We start from the raw sequence: 27,596 nt of genomic DNA on the forward strand, positions 1-27,596 counted from the left end.
GTTTCAAGGTTTTGTCATTTAAATGGTTATTTGTGAGGTGTACATAGCTAAGACTTCTGAAGTTGCCTGCTGAGATTGCTTAAAAAAATGGAGGGGTACTTTTTTCAGTTAATGATAATACATACTGCCTTGTCCTTGCTTCAGCCTCGTGACCTTTTTTTAGTGTCACTTTATGAAACGTTAACTGCATAATGAGCTGAGATGTTAAATTTTTTTATTGTAGAAGATAGTATGGATGCTGGGGAATACTGTGCACAGAGCCAAAGCCAAATCTAGCTTAGCTGATAAAGAGCAGGAGTCAACATGTGGAGCCTCACTGGATGTAATTAATGTGTGTATCTCTAGATCCTGTTTTCAGGTCCAAGAGGTCTTTGACTAGATGCAGTGTGAATCTCTTATGGTTCAATGTTATGCTCCATTCAAACTAATGAATTCTTCTGTAATAACTAAACTAGGGAATTTAATGCAGAGATATATGAGTAGGTCTATAGAAACCATTTTGTGCCTGATAGGGTTTATTAGTTCTTTCTGCCTGTTGTGTTTCACCTGACTTGCTCCAGGTACATTTTTACCAGTTTTTTTTCTTCTTTACTTGGTGTCTGGTAATGGGAACAGAGTTCAGGAAGACAGTATCTGTAGAGGACTAGCATGTAACTAATAGGGTCAATTAGTTAAAACGCCTTACTGTTGCAAAAGATTTATTCTCAAGGCCTGAGCCTAGCTGTGGAAGCACTACAGCTGTATTTTATAGTGGTGTTTAAAATAAATCCTAAACTACCCGAGGCAACTCAGATATCTATCTGCAAGCTGAAGTACAGCTTTCAACTTTCAGAAATGTCAATGGATAATTTAATGGGGTTTATTTGGAGTTCCCTTTGGTAGTAGCCTTTACTACTTATATATTTTATTTTTAATAAACTCAGCTTAAAGTATTTAGTCCATGTACTATGTTATATGGGCAAGTCTAACAGCATTCTTGCTTGTGTGCTCTACTTTGCATGACTTGCCTCAAATCATGAAAAACCTTTACTAAAAACCTAGTCTAGGAGATTTATTTTTTGTGCTACTGTAGCACTTGATGGCACTGCTCCTGGAATATGATCTTGTGTATCTCAAAGTTGCTGGGCAATCACAAAGATTATTCTCCTCTGAAGGAGCACGGCCCTTTTTAGTATAGGGCATGGGTATGGCATGGCTTCCAGTATGGCTTGTCATAGCTGGCTGTGTGCAACAACAGCATTGGTTTTGTCACACTAATGACCTAGGTCATTAAATTCTTTATGTATTTGAGGGGTAACAGTCTTGAGTAGGAATTTGAAGGTGCATAATACATCAATTTTGCAGATGTTCATGATGATCAGCTTCTAGGCGTTATGGACACATTGAAGAAAGCATGAAAGCAGGCTTACTAGGATGTAAGAAATGGATATGGAGGTTGGTGTTGCAGAGCAGATGAAGAGTGAAGTTGCTTTTTGGTACCTCAATGAGGGGTGATAGGGCTGTGCAGCAACTGATGGTAACAGATGAGAAAAAGGGAAGTGAGAATTAAGATTAATAAAAGTAATAAGGTTGAAATATCATTCAAACAAAAAGTGTCTTGGTATTTGTACAGTGTTTGGCATGCAGAGTCCTAAGATCTTTTATGTGCTGCTGCAGTACAGATATGTGAAATAATTATCTTAAATATTTTAAAATTCTTGTTAAAAGTGCTAACCAGCTGTCATGTTGCTGTGTTAATATTTTCTATTGGTCTTTATTTCTTCAGTTTTCTTCCTTAATTTCATGTCTCCTTTTGCATTCTCCTTTTATACTCTCTTTTGCTTTGTTTTGTTTGGCTTCATGTGGAACATTGTGGACAGTGATGTGAGTGATTGGAGATGATAACAGTAGATGAGTAATGGGTGTAAGTATAGGGAACAGTACCAAGGTGATGATTAGAAAGCATGGTAGGAAGGAGAGTATTAACTGCAATAAATTATATCTGCATCTCTATTGAAATCTGCAGTTAATTTAAGAATAAATACATATGTGTCAGTTAATGCAAAGCATTGCAGCAAGTACTGTCAAAAATTCTGATGTAGTTGGGGAAGCTAAACATAGTTTTAGCTTTAAATTAAACCTTTGTAAGCTCTTAACTCAGCCCTCATTTGTAAGTGATCTATCAGGGAACCAGAAGTAATGTATGTAGTTTTTGTTCTGAAATTTCTTAATACAGTACTCAAGGGAGTGAGATGGGCATGGTGTTGCCTTTTGCAACTAAACTAAAAACCTCTATTTTTAGTTTCATCTGAATTCCTAGAATAGGAGCTTAATTAAAGCAAACTACATTGGCAGTCTAGGAATGGAATGAGCAAGGGTGTGCTAAGTCCTATGGACCTGTTCTTGTGGTTTGAAGATGTAAGCCTTAGTCTCTAAATCTGTTGTTATACTATACTGTCCCCTCACTTTCCAAAAGTGACCACCGTGGTGGCCATTCTCTTAGGTAGGTAAGTATATGCAAATGAGACTTTTCCCCAGTCTCTCTCAATCTTGATTTCAGTTTTCTTATGCTGCTTTTTACTGAGTTCAGTTGTGCTAGTCTTTTACATATTTAGGTCCTCTGGCTTTGTGTAAAGCAGTAATGCATCTGCCTTACAGCCCCACAGTTAATATTTTATTTCAGATACCAGTTAACGTTTCCCTCTTTTACACAACTAAAGATACTCGCATGATACTGTCATAGTTTATGTAAACTACAAGTCCGATAGCTTTGTGCTGTTGCTGTGGGTGTCCGTCTTTAATGGTGAAGAGTCATCTATAATCTCTCTTGGTTCAGAGTCTGTGAGCTTTGCTGTAACCTTAGGTTGCACTCTTTGGCATTTCATACTGGGCATAAGCATACTCTGGTTGCACTTTCCAAGGGGCTGTCTCAAGGGTATCCACTGGCTACCTGGCTTTCAGAAGCAAACTACCTTTCATTATTTTGTTATAAACAGGTTTATGTGTGTATGATTTACTGAGTGATCATCCATTTCTACATGAATTTCAGTCTTAGGCTTGTTGGTTCTTGTAACGAATCTCTTAATTTCCAGTCAGGGCAATGGTTTTTGAATGTTTGCAATTCTTACTCTAAACCTTAGTTTGAAGACTTGGTGGTGATTTGACCATGACAAGAAGCAGTCTCTGAACACCCGTTGAGTTCACTTCCCTTGTCCCAGTTTGTGACTGTTTGTGTCAGCTTCATGGTAAACCTGATTGGGTAGCTTATTCTCCAGAAGTTGACCTCAAGAATGAGTTAGTTTTCAGCCAGGTTCGTTCCCCAGTATGGCTGTTTGTATTGCTTCATGAGTAGCTGTGGCAGCAAAAGAGAGGGGAACTTGGGGCAGAAATGAGCATCTGGGCCCAGGAGGGTGGGAATGCTACTTTTGGTCATGGTACCAGCTTATGCCCACTTAATTTTAGTTTAAATACAGCTTTTTGGTTTTTTAAATCTTTCACCAGGAGACACTTTTTGTCTGTTTCTTTCCTGGGGAAAATGAACTTTTCGGGAAAATGCCTTTATCCTCGGTGTCTTGAATTTCTGCCCATTCTTTGTTTTATTTGGCGATTTGTAAATACAATTACTAGCGATGGGCAAACGATAGTAATGCCATTTACTTCTAGACAGTCTTTAGTGCTTTTAGAACAGCTGAGGAAGATGTATGCTTAAAATGCAAAATCCTCTACACAGATGTGCTTTTTTTTTTTTAAAAGAAGAATGAAAACAAGAATTGGAAGTGGTAAGCCAGCTAGAAGAAAAAATGAAAACTAAGTTTAGAAAGGCTTTAGTCTTTTAGCAGATAGCACTTAGCTTACACTTCTGTGAGCATGGTTGTTTAGTCTGTGGTGTGATTGTACTGATGCAGATCTTCATGGCTTTATATTGCATGTGTAAGTTCTGCTAAATGTTATGCACTGAAATAAAACGTTACTACAACAACTCACGCAAGTAATGAGTATGCTTTTTGGTAAAGCAGTGTTAATAAGGCTTTAGACACCTGTTGGATTATGGCTGGTTTTTAACACTGGCCATACAATCAGTCATCTGTTGTTTTGGCAGTATCTTGTGGTACGTCTTGTGTATGTGATGAAGTGGGTGAAGAAATAAAAAAGGAAAAACTATTCAAAACAAAAATACCATGAGACTTAAGTTTGAGTTTTCATGAGACCCATGCTTATAGTTTAGCCTGAGCTGTTTTAGTGTGTTTGAGCGAAGTTTTTGAAATACAAATGCTTTGTTGTTTTCTAGAGCATGTGTGTGTAACTGTTTAACAGAAACCATACTTTTTTCTTGCAAATTTTCTGTTGCAGTAAGTTGGCTTTTCCTTTAGCATCCAATATACCCATTTTCTTCTTCACAACAAAAGTGTAAACCAATAAACAAAATATAGAACATTGTCAGTTGCTGTTTTGTTTGTATTTTTGTACACTACTAATCTAATATAAAAACTTTGTGCAGTCTTAAGACCTGTTTTTATAGTTTTGATATGTCCTCAGCAGTTATTTGTTACAATAACAGGCATTTGTTACAACAACATGCAAACTTCACTCAGTCTCTTATTTACATGTAAGTATGTCTTGCGGCATTATTAGCAGAGTACTTGTGTATAGCGTAGAATCTGATAAAGTCTGAAGTAGCTTTCTTGCATTAGTGTCTTCATTTGAATTGCAGCAGCTGCAAGAAGAGATTGGATCATGAATCAGCAAGTGTATCTTTTCTTAAACTGTAGCAGTAATTCATTTTTTAGCTGAGTGTATGAGACCAGAAATGAACAGCAACTAAATGTGTAAGATGATTATTTGAGGTTTGTGTTTAACTGGTCAGAAATACGTGGAACTGGAACAAGAGAGTTTTATTTCTTTGTTGGTGTTTTCTAGAAATGAAGATTTCTAATTTAAAAAGAAAGTCAAGAGAATATATTTAATTTCTTGGTCCCTGCTTCTTGCAAAATCTTTTAAGTTACTTCTTTCTTATGAGGTTCACTCACATAGTGTATGGATGATAATCTTACTGCAGCCCGGACTTAGATTATATTATTGTCTATGCAACTATTCTTTTCTGACAGTATGGTCCCCAAAAAGGCTTTAGTGATTAGGGAGAAATGTCACAAGACGAAGTTGTGCAACCTCAGAAAGTGAGAGGGATCTCAATAAGTAAGAATCTTTCTAGGAACATCATAGGAATCACAAGCAAAATGTTACAGGAATAACGGTTTCAAGCACTATGCAAGATGACTGCCTTCCCCCCCACGTAGAACTGGATTAATCTGAAACCTGGGTTTATCATGTTCAAAATACTGTTTCCTTGGAAACATTCCATAAAATTAAACTTGTTTTCAGTTTGAAATGAAAGACTCAAACTGTCTGTGGCATATTTTGAAACATTTAAATAGAGAAAAATTTAACAGCTCATTTCTTATTGTGGTTGTGCAGACAATAAGAATCTTGGATTAGCATATTCCTACAAAATTCTAATGCAGAATAACTATATTAAAGATGAAATTTAGATACCTTTTTGGTGTGTGGTATTTCTGACCTTATAGTGTAGTGTCAATGAAGACAGTGTAGAAAACCGTAGGAGAACATTGTTCAAACTTTTTACGTCCTTGCAAGTCAGTTGTGAAGGCCCTTTAGAATATAATTTAGTCTTAAAATTCTTACAGATGTTGTAAGATGATTCTACAGATGTTGTAAGATACAAACTTGGTAGTAGAACAAACTGCACCTGTTGTAGAGCCTACATTTTTTTTCAGAGTGTTAATTCTACTTTTCTTAGTAGTCAATACATTTGAAACATTAGGATGTTTTCAGTTGCCTTATGGGTGTAAACATCTGTTAGTGCTTGACTTGGGTTCCTTACAGATACTATGGTAACTTAGGTTTTAACACCGTATTTCTTTAAATGTATAGCATGTAGGTGATAAGATACCAGGTTGATAATTTACTTTCATCATCACCAAAAGAGCTTGGATTTCGAAGCATGATGTAGCAGTTCCCCAGGGTATACTGTCTTTAATAGAAAATGTAGGCACAGTGAAAGTCAGAAGGAATTTGACTCTCTGCAGATAGCAGGTTGCTAATGAAATCTCTGTAGTAGGGTGGCTATTATGGTTTTTTTTCATTACTTAAAGATATGCTAAATTATTTTACTTTTCTTTACAAATACAGTATGAAATATTTGTTGTTTTTTTTTTAAACTAGACAAGTGGTTATTTAGTGCTTAAATTTATCTTTAGCCACTAAGTAAGCTTTCTGAGGTAACTGTGATTTGATATAGTTTTTTGAAATTCTGTATTCCTCCTTATGGAATGGGCAGGATAGGATATAATTAACCTGAATTCTGACTACTATCAACTTCCATATTGAAAGATACTCCATACACCTTCAATACAGTGGCTAAAAGATCTAATGGAACAGTTTCAAATAAAAATCAGAATTGTCTATCTTTTATATGAACTGCTGGGTTTTTTTCTTTTTCCTTATGTTTTAGCAGTCTCCAGTTCTGTACCATCTCTTATTGCTATTTTTTCCTTCTATTTGGTTCCTTTTTTTTTTTTTCTTATTTCTCACACTTAGTCTATTCAGGCATCCAAGTAGAAACTTTAGGCTCCAGCAAAAATGTGCATGTAGCTCTTTGACTGGAAAGATACTTGAGGAGAAAATAGTTATTGTGAGCTTGCTGCTTCTTATACATTTCACTGCAGAGAAGCCTAGGCTTTTCAGTCAGTGTTAGTGGGGGGGAAAAAACCCAAGGTATCATAGTGCCTGTATTTTTTATGTTGACTTTTCTTTTGCTTTGTGACAAAAAGTTGACTCTTCAGCAAATTTTAAAGTCTGCAGTTTTGTAGTATTCCTAAAAATTTCTATATGACTTGCAGTTGTGAAATGTAAACTAGAAGATATGCTGAGACACTAAAATGGTAATCTATACCTTTAATGAACTGGAACAAGAATAAATACAATTTGAAATGAAAAATCAAGAGTATGTAAGATCCGCTTGCTTTCTTGGTCCTTAACACCAATTTGGCTGCACTTTAAATCTGTTTTCAGGCATAGTCACTTATTTCACTCTCATGGATTGATTTCATGTATTCCATGAGTGGTTTTACATGTTGTCTGTAGTTTTATGAGCTCCTGTAAGACTTGAGCAGTTTAATGAGGTGATGAGTAGCAACTGTTGGGACTGAAATGCTCAGAGAGATGGGCTTCTTAATAAAAAGGATCCCAGGCCACTTCCTTCCGTTTGCCTAGGTAAGTGATCCTCCCACCACAGCAGCCAGGGATGTTTACAGGTGGGGAGCTGAGGTGGAGGCACAGTCCGCAGGTACAGGGGGAAGTGATGAGGGAGGCAGCGTCAGAACCACACCATTATTCAGCCTCTCTGGTCTCTCAAACCACGCTGTGTCATGTCCATTTTTGGAAGGTGCTACATGTCGGAGTGAGCATGCTGGTTCCTGCTGTTGACACCTCTGTTTCCCCAGGGCTGCTGTTATGGCGTGACATAGTCTAAGTGGACCCGTTCTTCCTGTCTGTGGTGATCTTCTAGACCAAACCCATTCATGTGACAGGACAGCAGGAAATGCATCATGAACAGACTGAGAACAGTCTGGGCCTGCATTGCACCTGGGTGCTAGCATGTCTGCTTGTTGTGCTGTGCCACTGTTCTCCTGATTCTGAGACGCGTGATATGTGAACCTTAAGAAAGCAAACAGGAGGACAATTTATGTAATTCCTCCCACTGAAGCAAGTCTTTTTGCAGACAGTGACTCTGGACCTAAATATAGGCTAAGCTTCTTTAAAAACTAAACAAAAAAGTCTTTTTAAGCCTATGAAGTTTACAGGTGCCAGGAAGAGAAAAAAGTTACATGTAGTAGTTTGGCATAAATACAACTCCTGTAGATAGGCTTTAGATGCTCTAAAATTCATCTGTCATGGTACTGTTTTCCCCCTCAATTTATAGTGTACTGTATCTAGTTGAACATGAGATTAGCTATCCATCAACTGTAACAAATAATAAATTAGCTTAATCGATGAGCCTTTGATTTCACTCACTTTCAAACCATAAGTTGTAGACATTCCTTTTTCCTTTTGAAAGATGTCTGTAGTAAATGTGTTAATTATTTGAAATGTTTTAATCTAATTTTACTTGAGTATCTATTAATACCAAGTCTCCTTGATGAAATGGTGTTAACAGTCCAAGTAGTTATAAGTGAATCCCGGGGAAAAATATATACTGTTGAACATCCGTCGTTTTACTGAGATGGTGTCAGTGCCTAGTGCCTTCTGGTCGGTGCCAGTGGGTAAAGAATCCTTGTTCCCAGCTGTATTAAATACAGTGGGTCTGTGTTTACAATTGTTACTGAGTTAGAGAGGAGACTCAGAAGATATGGTATCTGAGGGAGAAAAAACATGTGGTACCAAAATGTTAACTAGAAGATACTTTTCTATCTAGCATTTTACATTTTTGTGTAACCTTAATCTTGTTTCTATAAGAATACTGAAATGAAACTTTGGGATTAAGGGTTTTTTAATATGACTCATGTTGAAAGGCTTTTTGCAGTCGGTGGAGTTCTTTAAGTTGTCTAAAATTATTTTAAAAAATAAATTTCCTTTCTTTAATAAATTCTCCTTAACAGGAGACTTTACAATAACAGATTTTCAGTCTTTACATGAGAATCCTTCATGCATCAAACTCCAGACTATGCTAGTAACAATTCTGCCTTTATTATTTAAGACCAAATCAAGGGTTTTCCACTTGTTGCTTTCATTTATAATTGTTTCGTTGACTCTGCTGCTGCAGTGGTGCCTCAGTAATGTAATTAGCAATGCAGCAAAGACTAATCCTTTTGTTTGTTGCCCTTTGCTTCAGCTCTTCAGTATCTCTAAATGTAATATCTGCTATATATGGTTCTGAGGTTCCATTTTGTGCTGGTATGTTGGAGGGAGAGGAAGATGGTATCATACATTAGAAGTTATCAGAGGAGGGCTTTGTAGATATCAAACATAGAAGCAGGTAAGGTAACTGTTGGGAGTGATCAATAGAGAAAGCAGAAAGCCCAGTACACAGTTAAGCATATGACTTCTGAGACTTGCTGCTCAGTTTCATTCTATGTGAAATGTATTTAAAATAGCAGATTAACCTGTATTTCCTAGTAGAATAGTTGCTTAAAAATTGCATTTTATGAGATGGGAATACAAAGGTCATGTTTGTTGACTTAAACTATTTTCAAATTGGCATGGGTGAATATTTTTTTTTTCATACTGTTTGTTTATTATTTCCTGACAAATTTATGTTAACTAATTTGAACTAGTGTCAAAATTATTTGAATGTTTTGATAAACTAGGAAATGTTAGGTTTAGGTTATTTTTGGGTGCTTGCTTTAGTTGATGAGGGGGTTTGGTTTATTTTGGGCAGGGGGAATTGGTGAAAGCCTAGCTTTTCATTATGCTGTTTTTCTTTTTGGATTCCTGTTGTCTTGGTCATGAAATGACTTTTGCTTAAGAAAACAGAAGCAAAATTGATTTTACCAACTTCAAATAATGTGATTTGGGGGTGGGGAGATTATTCATTGCAACTTTCCAGTATTTGCTATTAAATTGTTAACAATTGTACTGGACACTGACTTTATTAGAACTACATTTTGTAAAGCTGACTTTTGGACTTTATTGACCTAGTCATAACTTGTTTACACTTAAGATTACTGGTTAGTATAGTAAAAATATTTTCCCTCTAGTTTGCCAACAGCTTGCCAACAGCTAAGTAACCTTGCTGGTAAATTTCTCAAGATAGCATTCTGCTCTATGATCCAGGCCTTTAATGTTGTAGTGTGATCTTTCCTAAGTGCTGTGCAAGAATGCATTTTGCTGCTGAAATAATGCAGTTTTGCATGTATTTTGTAAAATTACTCGTTACAGATTGCAAAACATGATTAGGTATTTTGAAGATGCTGAAATTGGTATGTGTATAGCTTTACCCCTACTTTCAAAATAAGGCATGGCCTTTTGCTTTCTTCGTTCATGCTTTAAACTTTATGGTTAATATCAGTATTCTCTATCGATAACCAAGGATGCCTAAAAGAGAGGAAAGTTGTCTTTACCTCCTGCAGGGACAGAATCTGTCTGTATTAAACCATACATGGTGGGAATTACTTTTCAGTTCCCTTGCTGTTATGCCACTATTAAATGACCTCTCAGCAGCTTAATTGGTATATGATTAATCAGCACAGTGTTTCCTGGCAATATCCCACATACATATATATTTTTGTAAGAGACAGATAAATTTCTTTTGTTCTTTCATTTTTACAGTTACATGGGAATTGGGCTTTCGGCACAGGGTGTGAACATGAATAGACTACCAGGTATGTTTCAGTATTTATTACGTTTGATAAGTTACTTACATTGGTTAATTATGTTTTTTAAAATATGCTTCACCTTGATGGGAAGGTTCTGGTAAGCAACAGAGAGTGTAGCATGACATGTCTGTGTTGTATCTGTTATCTAAATTATGTAAAGCTTGCAGCTAAAAAGTTTAGCTTTTACTGTACATTTTCTCCTGTACTGCTTCCCTCAACTCTTAGTGTTATAAATAACATTATGCACATACTTTTTAGCAAACAAATACATTTTAAAATTTTCTTGCTCTGTAAACTGAATTCCTAGCAATAAACGTGAGCTACTGCGATAAAAACTTTGTCAAACATGGAGTGAGCTCTCCTACTGTCAGTTTCTGTACCGTTACCTTTCCAACCTTAGTAAGAACACGTAGCATAGTTTTAAATTTTGACTGTTCCGTTGACCTGCATGATCAGGGATGCTGCCTTATTAACAATTGTCTGCAGTATCTCTGTATAGTATTTAAAGAAGTTTTGTGTGTGTGTACGTGTTGGGTTTTTAATAGATCTTTAAATGTAAAAAACAAACAAACAAAAACCAAACAAAAGCCCAACAAACCAAGAAACCAGCTTGATTTTTTGAAATTGTTACTGTTAGCCAAGTATAAAATCATGTTGAATTGACCTTAGAGTATCTGTATTCTTTCTTTTGCATTGTTACTTTCTCACCCAAATGTTCTGGTAGAGATCCTTATGATGATGGCAAGTCCCAGTTACACTGTGAACCCAACTAAGGGTGATGAATTATTAGTGGGTGGCATTAAGCTTATTTTGAGTATGATTTAGGATGCATTGCAAATAACTGTCAAAGATACTACTAATCAATGTAACTGCAGTAATTGGGGTGTTGGATTTGCTGAGAGATTCTTAATGTGCCAGCTGAAGCTACCAGTCATACAGATTAAGGGCCTAAGTATGGAAAATACTTTCAAATTAACCTGTTAGGCAGCAGCTTGACAGAAGAAGAATAAACCCACGACCTTTTACTCCTTAAAAATAATTTGAGTTGTCAGTATAAATTCTTATAGTCAGAATGCATATATATATATATATGAAATTTGGCGATTTGTGCTAAAGATCATGCTTTATATTATTTTGAATAGGCATTTAATAGATCTGTTAGGAAGATTTTATGGTGCCTGAAAGTTTACTCCTTTTCTATGTGTTTTTGTTTAGAATTGAATTGCAGAGAGTGTGGACAGGTATTTTTAAATGAGCTCAGACTAAAATTGCTTGCTGTGAATTTCATTGAATAGTGTAACAATATGAAGCTTCTTAACTGGTTCTGCAGCTTCTTCACCTGCAAAATTAGCACCGTATTTGCATACATAATGATTTGCCTGCTGGCTGTGACTTTCACCTGTATTGATAATTTTTTTTTTTTTTTTTTTTTTTTTTTTTTTTTTTAATTTTTAGGGGCAGCAAAGTTAGTGACACTGTAGTCTGGAGATTCTGCTATTATGCAGAGACTGCTTGCTGCTGAATAGTCATTGAGAATAATCAGGAGTAGAAATGTGTTTCCCCAGAGATGCATGTTTGGGTTTTAGCCAGGAACAATTTGATTATGACATACGGTAGCAATAGTTTTGCAAGATGAAAGGGAGAACAGGAGAATCTTCACTGCTTTATTGGGATATGTCAGATCTGCATAGAGCTTTTCAAATTTCAACATTGTAGCTGATTATATTTTTGGTGTTGATAATTTTGTGTGTTCACTTAGAGAAAAATGTGTTACCTGAATTTGCATTACCTGTTACGTACTACAAATGGAATTACCTGTTCAGCCATTTTGATAAAAGAAGGTGTCATTTTTTTAAATGAAACAGATTTGTTAGTTAGATAAGAGATCTTAGAAAGCAGAAAGCTGAGCATAGTAATTAACCATATTAACCTGGTTAGAATATACTAACTTTGCGTAGTCTTTCCATTATTTCATAATAAAGGAAACGAATAAATTGCAAATGCTTTTGTTCTCTAGGTTGGGATAAACATTCATATGGTTACCATGGAGATGATGGACATTCATTCTGTTCCTCTGGAACTGGACAACCCTACGGCCCAACGTTTACTACGGGTGATGTCATTGGTTGTTGTGTCAACCTTATCAATAATACCTGCTTCTACACAAAGAATGGACACAGCTTAGGTATGGAGAAACGTTATCTTTAATGATAACATTATGTCTGTAAGTCTGTTTGTAAATCTGAAACTCTCTTCATGTCAGGAACAAAGTGTTTGAACAGTTCTTTCGATAGTCTCATAATCTATGAATTAATTAAAGAATTGGGAAGAATAATTTCTTGTGTGCCACTTGCACTAACATTCCTTGTGAATTTGGAAGGATTTGTCATAGCATCTCATTCCACAGGAACTGCATTTATGAACTCCACTACTAAATCTGCAAATAATACTTGTTGTTTATGAAGTAATAGATCATAAGAGAATTGGAGAAATGGAGGATGGATATAGCTAAAACTCATTGCTGCTGTATGGGGGACACCTAGCCTTCACTAAAACCTTACATTGGATGGATGTTATTTTGAACATATGTTGGAGAACAGTGTCTTTTGGATTCCCAGTCTGGAGTCATGCATAGTTGGGCTAAAGCCGTGAATTATACAAGTTGTGCTAAAATTAAGTCCATTAAATTCTTGTGGTAAATTTTAGTATTATGCAACACTGCAAGACAATTTTTGAGTTTGAAGATGTCAGGAGGAGGTAGAGTTAAAATTTTTGATGCAATATATATAATAATTCAGTTAATGGAATTTAATGAGCAAAGATACAGAGTGTAAAGAAAGAAGAAAAGAAAATTACTTCCTGCATTAGAGAGAGCAAGGGCATGGGAAGAGATCTTGGAATTGTGCTGAGGGACATAGGAAGTTTCAAGGGATAAAGCTCAGAAAGAAGAAATAAGATTTTTGTCATGAGTAGGAATGTGATAAGGAAAAGAGAGGTTAGCTTGAAATGAAATAAGAGGTTATTGAGATAGGGACTTTTGAAGTCGCTGTTCTGTTTTCTCACATTGCCAAACATGAGGAAGTTTTGGAAGGTAGTAAGGGGAAGCATATGGTTTAAATTCTTCAACTTGTCTCTCAGAACGAGACTGCCTGTTTGCCCACACCCTGAGCAAACAGATCTAACTTTGCAGTTTTCCTGCCCCTACTCAGAGCAGGGCTTAGGTGCCTCCAAAGGTCAATTGCAAGTAATCACTTCTGTGATTCTATTCTATCATGATTTCATGTTTCTTCTAAATTGAATGAGTTTATATACCTGGACTTAATACCTTGACACCTATGGCAGTGGGACACTTGAACCATGCACTGTGTAGTTGTTTCTTTTGGCCCTGTTTCAGGGTGTATGTCAAAATGGAAGATAACAGGCTCATGTTGTGTTTACCCTAATCTTTAACTGGTTAAAGCTGAGAAGGGTAGTCTTACCTTATGCCCTTTCTGGGACTAGTAACAGTGTGCCTGCAGGTAAGTTGAATCAGATTGTTGGTCAACTAAAGAGACACTGGTTTTCTGACTACCCTTATGGTCACATGTGTGGAAGAGCTAAGAAGGGAGGAGCAGAATCTTCTCTTTCAGTGGAAGTCTTAAAGCAGACTGGATTAGGCCAGCTGTGAAACAACACTCCAAGTGATTAAAATCTGTTTAAAGAGGAGAACAGAATGGCATAGGTGAGGAGAGGCTAGTAAAATGTCATCTGTCATAGACAGAGTCTGACAAACACTTTATGGATTTCAGAAGGAAACCTGACAGCTGTTCTGCTGTCATGGGCTTTGCTAGCTTGAATTTCTGACAGAGGTAAATTGATTCTGTGTTTAGGGGAAGAAGAAACTAGAAATTTTGGCTGTCTTGCTGAGTTGTTGCTGCTAGTTGTCCAGAATTCCTATACAATCGTGACTTGGAGGACATTTTATGTTTCTTCTCTGGGCCACAGATGCAGTCTAGAGTATTGGAAATCGCTGGCTCAGCCTAGGATTTGATGCTACAAAAAGGGCTAAGCAATTATTTATGCAAGTGTGAAATCCTGAGTTGAAAAAAAAAAAAAACCCAAAAACCAAACCCCCCCAAGCCCCCAATACCTACATGTCACTTAGTCATCATTTATCTATCTTGCCTACTGCCATGGTTACTTCGGAAAAGGGTGAGTTGGATGTCAAAATGTGCCAAACAGAGAAAGTGATAATAGCTTAGAAAAGGTTAGGGTGTGAACAGGTAATAAATAAAATGATAGCTATGAGATGTGATGGTAGGAAACAGATTCACTTTATCTGTCATCCTTTTGTATCAAAGATGTGAATAAGGAATCCAGATGCTCTTGAGATTTGAAATCTTGGTGAAGAATGGAGATGGAAAGCAGGGGTGGAATTTAAAACAAAGCTTTTTAACCTTTTGTCCTAATCTTAAATTTGAAAAGGCAGTGATACAAAATAAATAAGAGTTTGAAGGGATAAGTGGATTTGAATCATTATGCACTTGTAAAAAAAATAAATTTGAGGAAATACTTGCAACAATAAAGGAAATTATGAAATACTGTTATCATTTGGCTATCAGAAGGAGATTTCCTGATACTTATTTTTTAACTGAAAGCTTCCCCCCCGGAATTGCATGAAGTTCCTGAAGTGTATAGAGGTCAGATTTTTCTCTAATCCTGAGACAGCAAAATCACTGCCTTGGTCTTATGGGTAGATGGATGCTTGTAATTATATAACAAGGTATTAAGCTATTCTGTTTGAAAACCAGAACGCACTGGCGTGGATGAGAGTGAAACATTTACCAAACTGGTTTGGAGTATTATAGGTGTGTGCTGCTCATGTACAGATAATGTGTACTTATGAAGAAAAGTAATAGCAAACAAGAAGAGACACCGTTAAATCTTGATGTCGCAGCATTGAGACTTCTTAATTTTAATCTGTAGCCAGAATTTTCATACTTTCTAATCTGCATATCTGTATGATGTTTGCTAAATCTTATGCCCTATTTTGAAAAATTGAGGGCAAATTGAGTACTTTTGAATGACAATTACTTTTTGCCAAATATTGCCCTTTATTACTCGAGCACATAGGTTGTGCCTAGGCATCATGGATGTCACCATATTTAACTACTTATTTCTGAGATGGTTTGGGTGAGTTTTCTGAACATAATGATACACTTAAGAAAATTAGGCTAGAATCCAAACATATGGAAATTAATCTTAATTTTCTCTTCATTACAGGCATCGCTTTCACAGATTTACCGGTAAGATAAGTGCATTTTCAAACAGATTTCCTTTGTATTATAAACAGATGTTTCAGATGTAACTTGCATTTACCTTACGCTTCTTGGAAATACAATGATAATCTTCTTAACCAATTTGATATCAGATATTTCTCCTCATCATTTCAGTGGTGATTTGTTAATTGAAGCAAAAAGTTGTTTGTTTTTACCGATTCTCACAGGGGTTTTCATTTTCAGGTTTTTAACAGGCAGTTCTAATGGAAGTTTAGCAGAAAATAATATATACAAGTAGTTATTACATACTTGGACACATGCAGGCTTGACATACAAAGTCAAAGCTATATTAAACACCAGCGCTGTGCATGTGTGTACAGCTGTGTGTCATATGCAGAAAGGCTGAGTACTTAAGACATGGTCACTGTAACTTATGCTTGATGCCTAATTTTCAAAATCTTTCTCTATACTGTTCACTCCATAAGATCAAACATATCAAAGTAATTTTTGTTTTTAAAGAAAGCTGCACATATCTGAAGTCTTCTAGCTTTTCAGTCAATTAAATTGTACTGTTCTTAAAATCATTATAAATGTGTGCCCTATGCTACTGGTACAGGCATGATACTGTACTTTGTTTTTTTTCTCATCGACTTAATTTCTGATTTAATCTGGTTAGGGTGCAGTGTGTGATGCACTTCCATCTGGCCAGCTACTCTGTTTGCTGTGGCCTTAGGAGGCAAAGACAGATATTAAGGAAAAAATGAAGTCAATAACCCAGGGCTCCTCTCAGCCCCGCCACAGGGTTGGGTGCTTCGTGTAGGAAACCACTGCCACTGTCCTGGATCTGTGGGATGCCAGCAGGGCTCCTTGCTAGCACACGGTACCAGCGCAGGAAAACTGACACTGTAATCTGAAGTTTGAAGCTGGACCCCTCTGCATTAGAATCGATTGTTTTCATCTTGTTACAAGATTTGAGATTTGTGCTTTGTTGATTAGTCTAGACGGGGTAACACTATGAGCAAGGTTTATGTAAAAAACAAAAAGGGGGGGTGTGTAGAAATGGGGGCAAGATTGGCTTGGGCATGGTTTTAACAACCAGAGTATTTTTCTTTGATTTCACTGGGTTCACTGGGCTTCAGTGTTCCTACTGACCTGCATGTTGGTAACTTCTTACTGATAGCTTTAATTTATTTAGCATATAGTTCTGTAGATCAGCATACCATTTTACCGTACCACCATTGATTGCAGTGTAAATATGATGTAGGTATATTTATAAATTAAAAAAACAGCAACAAAACCCCACCCACCCAAAGCCCCAACTGATTGCATTGCCATTGCTGAGATGCTAGTTGCATTTAAGAAAGTTACTTTAATCCTGACAGGCAGATTTTACTTTTCTCATATTTGGCATATTTCAAATTTGCATGGAGACCTAATCTCTAAGCAGAAAATAAAACTGAGACAACAATAAATGCTTTAAAGTCTTTTTCTAGATACAAGTCCAGGAATTCACGAGAACTTCAATGCACTGTTACAGTTCTTTTTAGGCGCTACACTTGGACTTTGAGGCTAATGAGTTCTCTATCCTGTCAGTTCTTACCACTAAAATTCAGCGATGTTTTAAGTATTTCACCCCAAAAGGAAAATGGCCCACTTTGTAAGTTTAATTTTTGTTCTCTTTTTAAAAGAAACTTTAATCCTGATCTTTAAAAATCATTAAAAAATTGGTATTTAATATTTCGTAAAATTGAAACCAAAAGATGTAAACTTTAGCACAGTTTAAAAAGTGCATTTTCTGACTAGAAAGAGAATGATCAGTAAGGCTTTCTTATTTCAAAATAAAAAAATTATGACCACTGGGAATAAAATTAATGAGTCATTGTATTGCTACCATTGGATTGGTAGAAGTTGCTTTAACTGCTGGACAGATGATCCAGAGGTATTTGCTTCTTCACAGTACTAGTAGCAGTGGGGATATTATTAGAAAGATGAAAAAAAGTGGGGAATTTAGAATAAGAGGAAAAAACTAATTAAAAAATTTCTTGCAGCCAAACTTGTACCCTACAGTAGGGCTTCAAACACCAGGAGAGGTGGTGGATGCTAATTTTGGACAACACCCATTTGTATTTGATATTGAAGACTATATGCGAGAATGGAGAACCAAAATTCAAGCACAGATTGACAGATTTCCGATAGGAGATCGGGAAGGAGAGTGGCAAACAATGATTCAGAAGTAAGACTTTGAATATTGTTCATTTAAAAAAAAAAAAAATTAGTAATTGCATGATATCAGAGATCTTTAAAACATTGTGCCTATTGTCTTGTGCAAAAAATTACAGATAGTATTAAAAACAAATGGTTTTGTTAACTTAGCAGGTTTGATAAACATGTATAAAATTGAGCATGAATACATGTTTGGGGAAGAGTTGTCTACATCATTAGTAATTAAAGAGTTTATAACGATGAGTGTAAGCCTTCCATTCCGATTTGACCTATCTAATGTGGATTGGGGAGTTTAGAAAAATTGTCATGGTTTTAATGGGCAGTTTTAATACTTTGGGCTCCGGAAATTTCCCTTCATGTTCTCAGCCTTTGGCATGCCAGGTTAAGTTGTGGCTCATTAGTGTTTCACTTGGAAAAATGGTGGTTGTGGCTTTGCGTTTTTTATTTCTTCAGTGAAAACAAAAAATCAGTGTGCAGAAATTTCACTTCAGTGTATGTAATGAGCAAAAAAAAGAAAATTAGCAGGTAATATTTTAATTGAGCCTACCTTTGGATGATGAATCATTTTTATTAAAATTCATCATAATAAAATGATACATTGATTTTTTTTAAATTGTTTTTCTGTACAGTGTTTTGAAGAAGATACTGGCTCTTAACTGAATTACTTTTGTCTGACTTGCACAGAAATTTCTGAATTTCAAGTAGAATTGTTTAATTCAGTCACTTTTTTTCAGAAAAGGTTTTTTACATTCAGTAAGTTCTTGGTTTCTTACCTGTATTTAATGCGTGTTTCTGGGTTTTGTTTTTGTTTATTTTTAGAATGGTATCATCTTACTTAGTTCACCATGGATACTGCGCAACAGCAGAGGCATTCGCCAGATCAACAGACCAGACTGTGCTAGAAGAATTAGCTTCCATTAAAAATAGACAAAGTAAGGCTGGAAAGCACGTTACATCCTTTTTTTCCTCCCTTAAACAAATATTACATAAAACTATCTCTTAAGCATCATTTCTACAATGACTTCGTTTCAGCACTACTCCATAGTACGTTTTTTTGCTGTCATGTAAAGTTACACACGTATGAACAGCTGGTTAAGATGAACTTCCGCACTAATGCTTTGGAACTTGTTTGATGTAGCGGAATGTGGTAAATTACCTGTTGTCTTTCTCTTGAACGGAAAATTGTGATCTGTCTTAAACAAATGTGTGTAATGTCTCTAAACAAGTGTTTGTGAGAGCTAATGGTCAGTCACAAACAAGAATATAAAACTTAGTCTTGACAAACATTTAGACTTTTATCTTAACTGTGAAAAGCGGTAGAGTTTAGAGAACGCTTTATAAGTCAAATCAAATTTGAGTTTTCCTGCTTACAGATGTGAGGGGGAAGAGGACAAGGAGAACTAACAGCAGTTCAGTTCTAACTTGCTGTGGCAGTGCTGTTTGGCAGCCTGATTAAACAGTGCCTTCCCCGTTCATTTAAATCCCTGCTGTATGAACGCAAGCATTGTGTGACTGCATGACATACCACATGGGGAAACTGCTCTGGTTGAAAAATAACCCATTCGTTGGGCTGTTTTTCATTTGGATCAATTTCTCTGTTGGTGGATAGAGCTGTGAGGCTGTTTGCGACTTGTGCCAGGTTACAGCAACAGAAGCATCAACTAAAGCAGGGACTGTTGTGGAAAGGTTTAGTCAACTGTAACCTGACTGGAAGTATGTGTTGTAGGTGAGAGAGACTAAATTTTGTTTTTCTTAGTCAAAATTGAACCTGTGGGAGTGGGATGCAATTTGGATGTTCTTGGGTGACGATAGTTTGGTATGTGCTTATTTATAAAGGTGTGAAAATGAGAAATAAATCGCAGAAGAGTGTCTGCAATCTTAATCTAGCTTTAAATGTGCAGTCTGAGTACAAAATAGTTGTATGCTGGCAATAAATAAAAATATTGGGTACTCATTTAGATATATGTAGGTGGAGTGCAGTTCTTAAATTTTCCTATTGAACATTTTAAGGAAGCATGATCTTTCTTTACATTTTTTTTTTCTAAGAAGAAAAAACCTTGTTGATTGATGGTTGCAGTGTCTTTTAATCGTTAATTTACATGTATTAATCCATAAGCTGTCCATTTAACTGATGTTGGTTTGGTGAACAGAAATTCAGAAATTGGTTTTGGCAGGATGAATGGAGAAGCCATTGAAACAACATAACAGCTGTATCCAAGTTTACTAGAAAAAAATCCTAATCTCTTATTTGTTTTTTGGTGAACAGGAATTCAGAAATTGGTTTTAGCAGGAAGAATGGGAGAAGCCATTGAAACAACACAACAGTTGTATCCAAGTTTACTAGAAAGAAATCCTAATCTCTTATTTGCATTAAAGTGAGTCTTCAAATTATACAGATGTGTGTTTATAGATGGCACAGTACCTTCTGAGACAAGACAGTTACTCATTTAAAGCTTTCACAGAAATTTAAACAAAGTTAAGCAGCATTTTTTAGAAAATGTGTATAGTTCACTTTTTTAATGCTATATTATTTGCTACATGTTTAACTAGGTTTTGTCATCGAGGTCCTGTTTTGCAGCATAATTCACATCTCACTGTAGACTTGTTCTCTAGAACTAAGTTTTGTAATTTTTTAAAGCAATTTTAATCAGTTTGGGTGTTGAGTAAAACTTAAAATGTAAACTGATACAGTATCATATTCAAGAAGGTTAAGAGTCCTGTTGGCATAAGTTGGTCTGTTCCTCCAAATGGGTGACTGACTTTAAAGACCAGTTTAAATGAGCTGTTTCACTCCATGTCACACTAGTAGAAACCTCTGGCTAACACTGTGGAAATTCCATGATCCCAAAGAGTTCTCTTGGCTTCCCAGGCACACAATAGTCACCTTCATTCTGGCATTTTTACTTGCCAGCTGCACTGATCCTCCAGAATTTTGTATCACACTGTAGTGTTTGAATGCGGAAAAAATCTGTTATCTCCTGTAAGAACAAAGCACTTCAATTTTTATGTTCAGTTAAGTAACTTGGAATGTGTTTGAAGTCTGTCATGCTCAAGTGCTGAATGGAATTCACGTGATAGTACTGCAGACTTCTCACAGAATTCACAAAATGCGAACATTTTGATGAAAGACTTCACTCGATAACGTCAACTGTATGTTATCTTTTTCTCAATCTGTCTTTCTAAATTTTGCCTGTTCTGTTGAGACTATCCAAGCCTAAAACATAAAGCAGTAGTTCTGAGCTTCCTTAAAGTCCATAGTAAAACTTCCTTATCTAAAATAAAATTGACAAAGAGCAACAGCCTCTAAAGGGAAGGTTTGTATATGAGCTTGCTTTTCAACCTGTTTTCTAGTGCAAATGTTTAATGTTAAGAGTTACCGTTTAATGCTTACTGTTCCAGACAGTCAAACTATGTTCTCATTTACTTTGAGAGAAGTAACAGACATGACAACGTAACGACATACCCTTCTCAAGAAATAACCTTGCCCCTGCCAATAAAACAAAACCGTTAAGAAAATATAGTTTACTTTTCTAAACTTTGAGGACTTATTGACAAAGTCCATCCTCGAAGGATAATAGTCCTGTTCTCCTCCCTCACAAATTTTGTAATTGTGTATTTTTGGCTGAATACTCCAAAGCTTATTGATGATTCGGTTACTGATATCCAGCATTTTGTTGAGTCAGACTTTTTGTATAATAAACACTAAAATTAAATCATTGCTATCGTTGGTAAATTGAAATGTATATATTGTTTTATTAGCTTAACTTTTTTGCCTTTTGTTTAGGGTGCGCCAGTTTATAGAGATGGTGAATGGTACAGACAGTGAAGTGCGGTGTTTGGGAGGCCACAGTCCAAAATCTCAAGATAGTTACCCTGTAAGCCCACGATCATTCAGTAGTCCTAGCATGAGTCCCAGCCATGGAATGAATATTCACAATTTGGCAACAGGCAAAGGGAGCGGCACACACTTTCCTGGTAAGTTGATGTGGTGGATATACCACGTAGATTTGGATATACCACACCATGTAGATCTTTTTTTGCAATTAAGTATCAGGAGAAGTTACAAATACTTGCAGACTGACAATTTGTTTTACTTAAGAGCGGATACTGAATGCTTTGTATAAAAGTATAGTTTTAATGATTAAAATATGTGATTCTCAGTCACTGGGGAAATGGAAAGTGTATAAATAGAATCAAATTTTTTTTGCACGTGCTCTTGGTTTTACTAAGGGTTTGCAAAGTAGGTTGCCACTGATCTCTAAGAAGCGCTTGCTTCTGGGAGATGGAAGGTTCTGACACAAATTTCTGTTGTCCTTTCAATGATAATTTATGGTTTGGGCAAGGTAGTTTAAATCCAGTAAGTGGTGTATACGATCCATTTCCTATGGTGTTTATGGAATAGTAGGAACAGCTGCTCTTGTGTAGGAAATACCAGAAGCTAGGTGCGGAGTTAGGTAAAAGACTTTCTGCTGGCAGCCAAATTTCAGTATGCGCAGTTGAAACAGTTCTGAGAGCGTCTAGGTGGTGGTAAAGCTTCAGTGAGAAGCCATGAATGTTCAGAGCTGCCCCATGCCTATGGGGAGATCCCCGTGCCTTCCAAAGCACCCCTGCAGAGAAGAAGGGGTTATGTTAAAATGGTTAAAGGGCACGTTAAAATGGTACGTGAATGTGTCATCTTTGAACCCAAGACTCTTAAGGTAGCAGAGGCCATCAACTTTCACTTCTGTTTCATTCTTAAATCCAAACTGGAGCTGATTTGGGTCTTCCCCCCCACCTCCGCCTCGTTTTCTCTTGGTGGGATTGAGTAGGAAGCCAGTGTAGCCTGGCCACCAGAATACCTGCCACCCTTGGAAAGGCAGCAGCGTCGCTTTTCTTCCCTCTGTGTCAAGACTGTGCTATCATGTGTATGAGTGGATGTCCACTCAGATTTTCTGTTTGTTCTTCAGGTGGTTATTGGGATGTACTGTAGAAAGTACCTCTAATTTTCTAATTTTGAAAATAGAGGCACCACTTAATAAGCAAGTTGATGAATGTATTATTAGAATTGAGGTTTGAGATTTCCTGAATGGCAGCAACTGTTTTGTTCATAAGCCCTTCCTATGACCTGTTTTTATATTAGAAGATACTAGGGAGCTCCTGCTTTTGGGCTTGATAGAACTGGCAATTACATGTTTGCTTCAAATAGTGGTTAATCTTGATTATATTTTAGAAGGGTCCGAAGAGATTTTAGCCAGACATCATAATTTCACAGCATGGTGTAATTTTATTTAGCAAAGCACAATATTAACAATTGAAATAATTATATGGGGAAGGAGGGAGTTGTATTTAAGTGTAGCAACATGTAAAGTATTTTCAGCACTGAATTTTACTGCATATTTATCAAGAGAATTATGTGATTAGGAATTAGTAAGATGCATGGCTGCTTCCATTCATAATGATTACAGTGGCCTAGAAGAGATTTTTCAGATCTTTCAGAAACAATGTATCAGTTCTAAAAAATGATTCTATGTTGATGCAGTTTTCTGTTTTACAGGTATATAAGCACAACTGAAAAATTCTCATGTATGTGTTAGTACTTGTTAAAAAATGCTTAACTGCTGCACTGTAGAAGCCTTAAAGGTTCAAATACCTGAAACACGGAGGCTAAGTATTTGGGCTTATTTGATTGGCAAATCTAGTGTTTACTGACCAGGAACAATTAAGCTATACTTACTTCACTTCTATAAATCAGTACTTACTAATAAGTTTGTAGATGATTACAATTATTAAAACTTTCTTTCAGGGTTTGAAAGTAGTTGCAGTAATGGAGTAATATCAAATAAAGCGCATCAATCTTACTGTCACAGTAAACACACGACCACCAGCTTGAATGTGCCAGAGCTCAACAACATAAATGTATCAAGATCACAGCAGGTTAACAGCTATTCCAGGTGAATAAACTTCAGATGCTTCTGACTTACATTAAGGCTTGTGTTGTCCACATGCTTGTATTGCAGAGAAGAGTTTTCAGTGGGATTTGATGTGATTTTTTTCAAGGACAGTTAAAACATTTAGTGTGAGGTGCCAACAGCTTGTGATCGCTCTAGTGTGCTTTGGTTTTGTTTTTAACTTCTCAAGCTCCATAGACTGTTTTCTCCTGTTTGGTTAAAGAAATGCAATGGACAAAAATAAATTACCTTGCTTACAGCTATTTATGGTCAGTTTTGAAGTTGTATAGTGGAGATTAACTAGCTCTCTGGCACTCGGGATTTTAATTTAAGCCACTGACATTGATTTAAGCACATTGCATGTAGGTAATGAAAAGTTTTCCAGATACTCTGCATTTATGGCAGTATCTGCAAAGTAAACACAATCGAGATGCATATGAAATGTGGACTCCCTTCCATTGCGCACACAAGAATTGTTTGCCTACTGCAATCACTGTCACTTGTGCAAACACATTCAATTCAGAGACTGAAAATAGATCTATTAACCAGGGTTAATGTGGTTATTCATAACCAGTAAATATTAAGCTCTGGGTTGCACAGATGCAGCAGAACCTAATTTGATGTGAAATACAACAGTACTTGGCTGCATTGTCCAAGATGGATTCCCAAAACTACCAACTAGGATGTGATGATGTGGTGGTGATAACAAAAAGTATTTTAGTTGGATAGGGGTGATTGGGGAAAAAGTAAGAGTAACAATTTACTTTTTAACTTCATGATTTGTGTTTGCGTCAGCAATTGCCTCTGCCAGAGAAGCCTGCCAGTGTCCAGGCAACTGAGATTTTTCACAGGAGGAAGACAATTCCTTGGCTGCAGTGTTGCCCAGTCAGAGAGGCCTTTTGGCTTCCTTCCTCAAAGGAAGCTGAGTATTTTTGATTGCTTGGAAGCAAGATATTAAACTTTTAAATTGAATCTTTTTGATCTTGAGAGAGGTTTTACGTTGTCATTCTCCATGACAAAATAGAACAGGCTAGGATGTAACTGTCAGCAACGCTCAGCCCCCAAAGCCATGCTGGCATTTTCTAAAAGTGCTTCTGTGACCTGCTGCGAGCAAAGTGTGGTGAGGGGTTGTATGCTTGGAATTTGCCTCTGAGTGTCTCTTCAGTGTCTTGGTTTACTCAGTATTTGCTTTGGGTTTTCCTTCTTTTTCCCTGTCATTCCACTGAGAGTAAATGAGAGATCAGGGCTTTTTTGAAAGAATTATTTACCTAAATATGATATTCTCAAAGTAGGCTGTATATTGAGTTAACTGTGTTTTTAAAAAAAAAAAAAGTGGGTATAGTGTATTTTCTCAGCTGGCATTTTCTCCAGCTCTATGTATGTACAGATACATAAACAAGGTAAGAACTTTTTGGTGTGTATTTAGAAAGTGTTACACTACTTACTCCTGAATAATGGTAGACATGTTTAATTTTTCAGCATCTGAAAACGTTATTTTACTGAATGCTAACGTTAGTTGAGAGCGCCTTAAAATTTCCCTGGTGCTCTGGTATTGCCAGTTCCTGTGGAAAAAACTGTGGTCTAACTTGGTAATATTTAAAAGCAACTTTTCAGTAACCAAGATGAAAGTACTGTGCTGAAGTTGTGAAGATGATAACCGTAAGTACTTAAATATGAGTAAAACTTTCATTTATTACTCTCTTTTCAGCAATGATGTAGACATGGAAACAGATCACTACTCCAATGGGGTTGCTGAGACTTCGTCCAATGGCTTCCTAAATGGTAGTTCTAAACATGATCACGAAATGGAAGAATGTGACACAGAAATGGGTCTGCAGTGATATTTCTTACATTTTTATTAAGTGATGGCAACAAGGTTATGTTTTTACTTGCAATGCTTCCCAACTTGAAAATTAGGGATATTAGCTCAAATCTTAATTTTTTTGTTTGTTTTGCTCTTACTAGATGTAAGTCTTATAACCACTGATTTAGGTGGTCCAATGTCAGCGTGAGAACAGGGGAAATGGGTAACTCATGGGAATTGAAACTAGCTTGAACTTCTAAGGAAGTGCCTTTGAGAAGAAACATGCTGTTTTGTAGCATGCCTGGGTTAGGGTTGGCAGATTGCTTCTCCTGCTTCCCCTAGTCCTCTTATCATTTGCACTCGAGAGTAAGAGTAGTAATTCCAAATCACTTAATTGAAGAATGCAAAGTGCTAATATTAAATACTCAAGAAGAGAGCTATATTTGGGAACCGAGATGTTAAAAAAAAAAAAAAAGTTCTCCACCCAAAAAAAATCCTTTTACATAGTTGTGGTCTAAAAAATAACTTTGTTTGACTTAACCTGCTTTATACTCAGTCATACCTGTTGATGTTAGTGACAAATGGGTATTTAAATACCCTCTGGTTGCCAGCACACCATAAAAAGATAACTGTTTACTCTGTCAGTTACGGTGCCAACTGTCCCTGTCCAGTAAAGGCAGTCAGATCACTTAAGTGCACGCGGGCTGGAGCTTAGACAATGGTTGTTACTGCTGGCCATGTCTGAAGAAGTGGAGGAATCCAACCCAGCCATTTCTGCAGCTGCAGAACTATCTTCTCAAACAACTGATTTTAACCAGCTATCAATTAATAGGTAGTTTAAAGGAAATGTGAAACCTGGGACATCGCTGGTAAACTTACAGAATGCAGTAGTACTTACAGATATCTATGAACGCTTCACAGTTCTGAGGGCATGTGCTGCTGCTGCTCATGCACCTTTGCTGGTAAATACTAGGTAACTGTTGAAAAGCGAATAGAATTCTGTTACAGCCCTGGCGGGGGGAGATTCAGATTGCCAGACTTTTCCCTGCATTATGCTCTGAAACTGGATAATAACAAGGCCTCATTTCTGTGCCAGAGAAAACAAAACACTTCTTTACTCTCTTGCAGCCTTTTCCACAGAGGCTTGCTGTGACAGACATGAAGCAGCTCCACAGGGCACAGAGTTGTTTGTGGTTTTTTTTTTTCAACGTAGTTGTTTTCTGCCTTTGAAAAGTGATGTCCTAGATTGGGCTGCAGCTAGCAACAAACACCACTGCTTGAAGACTTGTGGGTGCTCTACCTTTGTGAAAAAGAAATGTGGCTCCTCAACCTACATTGTTTACTCCCCACAGGTTGAGTTTGGTGGTTTTTTTGGTGGTTTTTTGCCTTTTGAAATATTTAGATATTCTCCTTAGTGCTGTGTATGTAATGTTAAGTAGGCAGATTTTTTTCCAGAGGTGATATGCTCACATCTAAGGGGAAAAAAAAAAAAGTAAAGTGGCCACTTATAAATCCTTGTTTGAAATAGTGGTCAAAGTACATCACTAGATAGCAATGTTAAAATCAGAAAGAAGAATGGTTTTCTAATTAAAGTGTACATCAAAATTCTGATTCAAAACTTGATTTCATTGATGAAAAAGGCAAGGAATGGAAAAATGCCCCCCCCCTTTTTTTTTTTTTTACGGGTTGCTTTAGTTGTAAATTTTAAAAAGGCAGAACTTTCAGAGAAGCCAAGGGTTGATTTAGTATTCATAAACTGCATTAATATCTTTTAAAATCACTAGTATTGGGGAATATTGTAGCACACGGTAAAGAAATTGATTGTAGTGTTCTGCTTTGATTACAAAAGAAGCCTGAAACGTCCAAATTATTAAGCTAATATATTCTACAAGGAGTACGAACAGTCTAAATGATTGTGTTGTAGCAACATCCATCATGGCTGTTTGGGAAGTTCAGGGTTTTTTACCCTCTGGTAGCAGTTCCGGATTTGGCCTATCTTTAGAAGTGCAATGCC

At 36.5% G+C, this 27,596-nt stretch overlaps 1 protein-coding gene across 3 annotated transcripts in view; it reads left to right on the forward strand.

The window, feature by feature from the left end:
- The window catches only part of RANBP9 (RAN binding protein 9), a 41,149-nt gene that overhangs the window by 10,648 nt on the left and 2,905 nt on the right, over positions 1-27,596 (forward strand). For 2 of the 3 annotated variants that reach the window (XM_050915719.1, XM_050915720.1), the window contains exons 3-11: positions 10,324-10,376; positions 12,388-12,555; positions 15,633-15,655; positions 17,677-17,861; positions 18,671-18,783; positions 20,118-20,226; positions 21,636-21,826; positions 23,634-23,781; positions 25,487-25,608. In XM_050915719.1, coding sequence (XP_050771676.1) covers positions 10,324-10,376; positions 12,388-12,555; positions 15,633-15,655; positions 17,677-17,861; positions 18,671-18,783; positions 20,118-20,226; positions 21,636-21,826; positions 23,634-23,781; positions 25,487-25,608 — 1,112 coding nt within the window. The remainder of the gene's footprint in view (positions 1-10,323; positions 10,377-12,387; positions 12,556-15,632; positions 15,656-17,676; positions 17,862-18,670; positions 18,784-20,117; positions 20,227-21,635; positions 21,827-23,633; positions 23,782-25,486; positions 25,609-27,596) is intronic. The other variant, XM_050915721.1, reaches the window with a different exon arrangement.

Source organism: Gymnogyps californianus, chromosome 2 (assembly GCF_018139145.2).
Source record: "Gymnogyps californianus isolate 813 chromosome 2, ASM1813914v2, whole genome shotgun sequence".
In the NCBI taxonomy this organism is placed as follows: domain Eukaryota; kingdom Metazoa; phylum Chordata; class Aves; order Accipitriformes; family Cathartidae; genus Gymnogyps; species Gymnogyps californianus.